The following is a 5,337-nucleotide window of genomic DNA, read 5'->3' as shown; positions in this document are numbered from 1 at the left end:
CAGGAGAAATGATTCAATATTATTTTCCTCATCAATCATATTTGTAAAGATTCCCCAAAGAAACTTTTAGCTTGCCACACTTTAGGGCAAGTTTTTACAGCATTTTTAAGTCAAGTAATGCATATTTTATTTAGGTCCATGTATTTATTTGACAGATTTGAGCTGGTTAAAACAGCAAAATGGACTTTTCAGAACTTTTAACCATGTTATAGTTGTTTCCCCTTCTCACTTACTCTCAAAGTTGTATTTGGAGTAATTCACGCATGTTTGAGTAATCTTTAATGACTTACTTTCCATGATCATCTCCCATTTACACCACCAGGTGAAACACCAAGAAAATGCAGAAGTATGTTTTTTATTATATGTATAAATTGCATGAAGGATCTCTCTGCACTTAGCAGACTAGTAAGGACTTTGATTAGAGGCGATCACAGCAAGACACAGTAACATTATATCGGTTTATAGATGACAACTGTGTTGTTTTGTATGTGTCTGTATAATAGTGTATTATATATCAAATGCCTGTACGTGCAACAAGCTCTAAAATGTTGAAATTGGTCAGTGTGTATTAGTTTCCTGTGAAATGCATTGCTACACTTTACTTTCCTCTGATATACAGTAAGACCAGGACTTGGGTTTCAGTGAACTGTGTGTGGGCTCGGCAATATTTTTGTGTCGCTGATTGCACTTATTATTGCTGAACTCTCAATATATAGTGCATCATTTGATCAGTTGTAATACAATTATTATAGTTGTTTTGCCCATATAATTTAATTGATAAAGCTTGTTTTTCAAATTGTGATTGGACAAGCAGGGGACAGACCCTCCACATTTAACTAACAATTTTTTGCCAGACAGGGGCTTTGCATTTCAGTAAAAAAAAAAAAAAAAAGAACAAGAAAAGAAAGGGGGAAATGGCATCAGAGGATATACAGTATTTACATAAATGTTAAAGGATTATACAACAGGTTTCTACAGAATATTGACTTCATGACCAAACCCTTGTGTAAAGTAAATGTACAACACTGGCTTTGTGGAGACAACCTTTTCCTGTGAAATCTTTCAGACCCGCCTTTGACTCATCCCCACTCAGAGCGCAGATTTAAGACTCAGCTTTGGGCCCCAATCCTCAGTTTCTGCTCCAGTGTCCAACCAGCGTGAAAGCAGCGTCACAGCAGCACCAGGGCCACAAGAAGCAGCAGCCTCCAGGTGAGACCAGAGAAATGAGTTTGATAAAGACGGACAGTCTTCACTAGAATCACTCTGACCTGTGTTTATGTAGAAACATGAGCCGCAACTCCATCAGCACCAACCAGGAACTGCGCTTTGGAGAGTACATCCAGAGTCTCAACGATGAGTACTACACCATAATGCAGGTCAGTACTACATACTGTACTACAGATTGTACTACTGAAAGTACTACAGTCAGTATGACAGTCAATACGACAGACTGTACTACAGACAGTACCAGAGTCTCTGACCATGCCTTTGCCTCCTCCTCAGGCTGATAGTAACCTGGTGACGTACCGGCGTGGCCATGGGCCAGTGTGGGCCACAGGAACAGCAAACTTCTGTGCACAGCGCCTGGTGCTGCAGTCTGATGGGAACCTGGTCATGTTTGACTCAGACAAGAGAGTGATTTGGGAGACTGGCACTAAAGTGGAGCCCTTCTCCTCCAGGATGAGACTGACCATCACCAACCAGGGCTTTCTGCTCCTGGACAACGATGGTGACACCATCTGGAGCTCTGCTGATACCAACAAAGACCAGACAAAGTAAAGTTTGCTCTTGTGACATGGGCCTTGTCTGATCAAGTGTTTAAGTAACACAATAAACCCTTTTAAATACAGAACTGTTGTACATTGTTTTTAAATGAAACATAGATAAGTAGATGGCTTTAAAAAAGCAATGACATTTCCAAGGGGACAATGAAAGTTAAACCTTTACTTTTATCCTCTGATCCCACTGAAACATTAGGCTACATTTTATGTGTATTTTAAGCTTTTTTTGTTTTGTTTTTTTTGTTTTAAGCATTTAAAACAGTACTGACGTTTAATAAATGACCTGGCAGATGTTTAAAGGGACAGTTTGGAATTTTGGACATAGGATCTTATTTCCTAGTGAGCCAGAGTGTTGGAGACGTGTGGAGACACGTTTTTAAATATTCCATCAAGTCCATGTACTTGCAGAGGTCGCTGGTGCTAGGCTAGTGCATGTCAATGGTCATAGTTAGCAATCCACTAAAAACAGTCTTACCCACTCCACAAAACACCCGAAGCAAAACAATTATTACACCAGACTGTCAATGTAACTATTTGTGTCGATAGAATAATTGTAGATGTAAAACCAACTTTGCAATTAAAGGATTTATGTCTGAGCAGCAGCAGTGAGTTGTACTTCTTGATAGAAAGCTTGGCAGGGGCGGACTGATATCACCTAGCACCAGTGTTGTACCTGATCATATTTTGGATGAACGTGAACTGAACACACTGTATTACTGCCTGATGAACGAACTGTGAATGTGTTAATTCTGGTGTCTGTGAACGACATGCGCTTCTATTTTTTCATTCAATAGGGTGCCAGATTTCTTTAGTGTTCCAGGCAAAAACCTGGCTAAACACACTGTAAAGAGCCCTTACTATTTGGCGGAAAAACATTCAATCTGGCAACAGCCACCACCATCACATTGCTGCATACGTCATTCAAAACAAGACAAAACACCTGGCTCTCTTCTACAGTTATATATCAGATGTTTCATCCCAACAGTTAGTCTAACTTGAGGAGTTTTCCCAAATGTACACTTAATAGAGTAATTTCTTGGAGCACTATTTCTTCTACTTGAATTATTATTATTATTATTCCGATAACTCTAACAATGTTGTAGTCTCTAATAGACTCCCAATAACTGTAATGCTGTTACTTCAATAACACCATTCATACAAGTGTTCTCCTGTTTAGATTGACTTATTCAGCTGTGCTTTTCACTTAAATAATAATATATTATAATATCTCTGTTATAATAAATCATTATGTAGGAGATGTATTTATACTAGATAAGCACAGATCCAGCTTTTTCAGTCCCAATACTGATTCCGATACTATAGCTTTAAGTATCTGCCAATACCTGATATCAAGAGATGGCAGAGCAGAGACTGAAAACAGCATTTATTTCCTTTAAACAAAAATAAATAAGACAAAACTGATCCAAATGTGTTATGTAGCTGTATATCTTAATTAAGTACAGAACAACAACATTAGAAACATTTTTAAATGCAAAATTATAGGTCCAAAGCATTAATAACAAATAACAAAACACTAATTCAAATGACAAGACAGAAGACATAATGAGACAAAAAAGTTTAAACATTCTGAAAGATTCTGGGCTGACTACAACCAGAAAACGGTTTATTACTAGGAATGTGCCAAAATATCAAATTATTGATATCATATCGTTTAATGTGATGATACAATAACGATATCGTGGGCTGCTGTATCGATATATCTCCAAGAGTATTTTTTGGTATATTTTACTAAATAATTTTGTTAGAGAGCTACAGTTAACTACAGGAAACATTTATGTGACACATTTGACATTTTCACTGTTTTGATGATTAAAATGGGCGTGTTTCATATTCACTTTGCACAAGAAGTTTAACGAAGAGTGTGTCACAGCCATGATTTTGCCTTTTATTTTTTGTGGCGAGGAGAACCTGAATGACTGAGGGATTCTTCACACTTTTGTTTTTGTTGAACTGTATCAAATTGATTTGAAATATGTCATATCGAATCGAAAGCTCACTGTATCGAGATATGTATCGTATCGGCAACTTCTTAATGATACCCAGCCCTAATTATTACATCAGTTTATATGTCCAACATCCAATGTACATACTGTATTTTTATTTCTGAGCAGCTCCTGAGATCAAAATAAGACCACTGTGTTCTATCGGTGTCTAACTTAATTAAATAAAAGTGTTTTATTGTCCAGTAATCAGGAAATGAGCTGATAGCATGCTAGTTGTTAGTTTTCCTGGTTGAAAAGTTTTTACAGCAAGTATGTGTAATGCATATTTTATTTAGGTACATGTATTTATTGGACAGATTTGAGGTTGTTATTAAAACAGTCCTATTAGCAAAATAGATTTTTCAGAACTTTTAACCATGTCATAGTTGTTTCCCCTTCTCACTTACCCTCTCGAAGTTGTATTTGGAGTAATTCATGCACGTTTGATTAATCTTTAATGGATTATTTTAAAGACACAATCAGCTCCCGTTTAAACCACCAGGGGAAACATCCAGAAAATGCAAAAGTATATTTAATTATATGTATAAATTGCATGAAGGATCTCTCTCTGCACTTAGCAACTGGAAGGACTTTGATTAGAGGCGATCACAGCAAGACACAGTAACATTATATCGGTTTATAGATGACAACTGTGTTGTTTTGTATGTATCTGTATAATAGTGTATTATATATGAAACAATTAAATACAAGTGAAGAAATAATGTGTGCCTGTACGTGCAACGAGCTCTAAAATGTTGCAACTGGTCAATGTGTAGGAGTTTCCTGTGGCTAGCTATATGGTTGCGTACAAAATATTGGTTCATATAGATAAAGGCAAAGATAAAGATGTATAATGATTCTACAGAAAGGTGTTGGTTCTCGTTATCAGACTAACGTGTTGTAATGATTATAGAATTGGTTTCTACAGAATATTCACTTTGTGTAAACACCTTTTTTCCAGACAAATCTCCCAGACCTGCTCCTCAACTCAGATTTAAAGGGTCCATATTAAGCTATTTTCTGATCTATGTTATAATGTTGTTTCTTCATCAAAATGGTGGAGTTTCATTCACATTTAAATACTTAAATGCTGCATATTTAAACTGAGTTTTTCTCTCAAACAGAAAACACTTGTGATGTCATGTAGTAATACAAAAGTTTACACCTTCACTGGAGTTGCTAATCTCTCCTGAACAAAAGGTAAAAGGCAGCTTTTAATTTGAAAACTACCACTTCATGACATCACAAGCTGGAACAGCACATTTTGACCTTTGGGGATGCAGACAGCCTAATAATCCAGGATTACTTAAACATGTGTGAATGAAACAAAACACAACTCCAGGTATGTTTTTCAGGAAGTATCAGCATTATAACATGACTAAAAACTCACAAGAATCCATTTTGAAGGCTTGACTTTGGGCTCCAATCCTCACATTCTGTGCCAGTTTGTGTTCAGGAGGCATCTGGAACAGATGCCCGAGCCACATCTGCTGGCTCCTCTCGAGGTGGAGAAACAGCAGCTCTACTCTACTCTCTATTCTACTCGTGTGACT

The 5,337-nt window shown here is 36.9% G+C and overlaps 1 protein-coding gene across 1 annotated transcript; it reads left to right on the top strand.

Annotated features, from left to right (window-relative positions):
• The first annotated feature begins 1,051 nt into the window (after window positions 1–1,051).
• LOC129412419 (B-type lectin plumieribetin-like) lies at window positions 1,052–1,834 on the top strand. Its single transcript, XM_055166277.1, has 3 exons — window positions 1,052–1,209; window positions 1,283–1,376; window positions 1,504–1,834. Exons 2-3 carry the CDS (start codon window positions 1,287–1,289, stop codon window positions 1,777–1,779), a joined length of 366 nt encoding a protein of 121 aa, XP_055022252.1. The 5' UTR covers window positions 1,052–1,209; window positions 1,283–1,286; the 3' UTR covers window positions 1,780–1,834.
• Window positions 1,835–5,337: the final 3,503 nt, after the last annotated feature.

Source organism: Boleophthalmus pectinirostris, unplaced genomic scaffold, assembly GCF_026225935.1.
Source record: "Boleophthalmus pectinirostris isolate CB_2022bp ecotype Guang Dong unplaced genomic scaffold, ASM2622593v1 HiC_scaffold_8, whole genome shotgun sequence".
NCBI lineage: Eukaryota > Metazoa > Chordata > Actinopteri > Gobiiformes > Gobiidae > Boleophthalmus > Boleophthalmus pectinirostris.
This window is presented reverse-complemented; position numbering and strand designations above follow the sequence as displayed.

Bases quoted from the DNA above. Each gene is read 5' to 3' on its own strand.
- LOC129412419 (XM_055166277.1), top strand. From the start codon at position 1,287: ATGAGCCGCAACTCCATCAGCACCAACCAGGAACTGCGCTTTGGAGAG. The intron at 1,377-1,503 runs GTCAGTACTACA...CCTCCTCCTCAG, and splicing joins AGTACTACACCATAATGCAG to GCTGATAGTAACCTGGTGAC.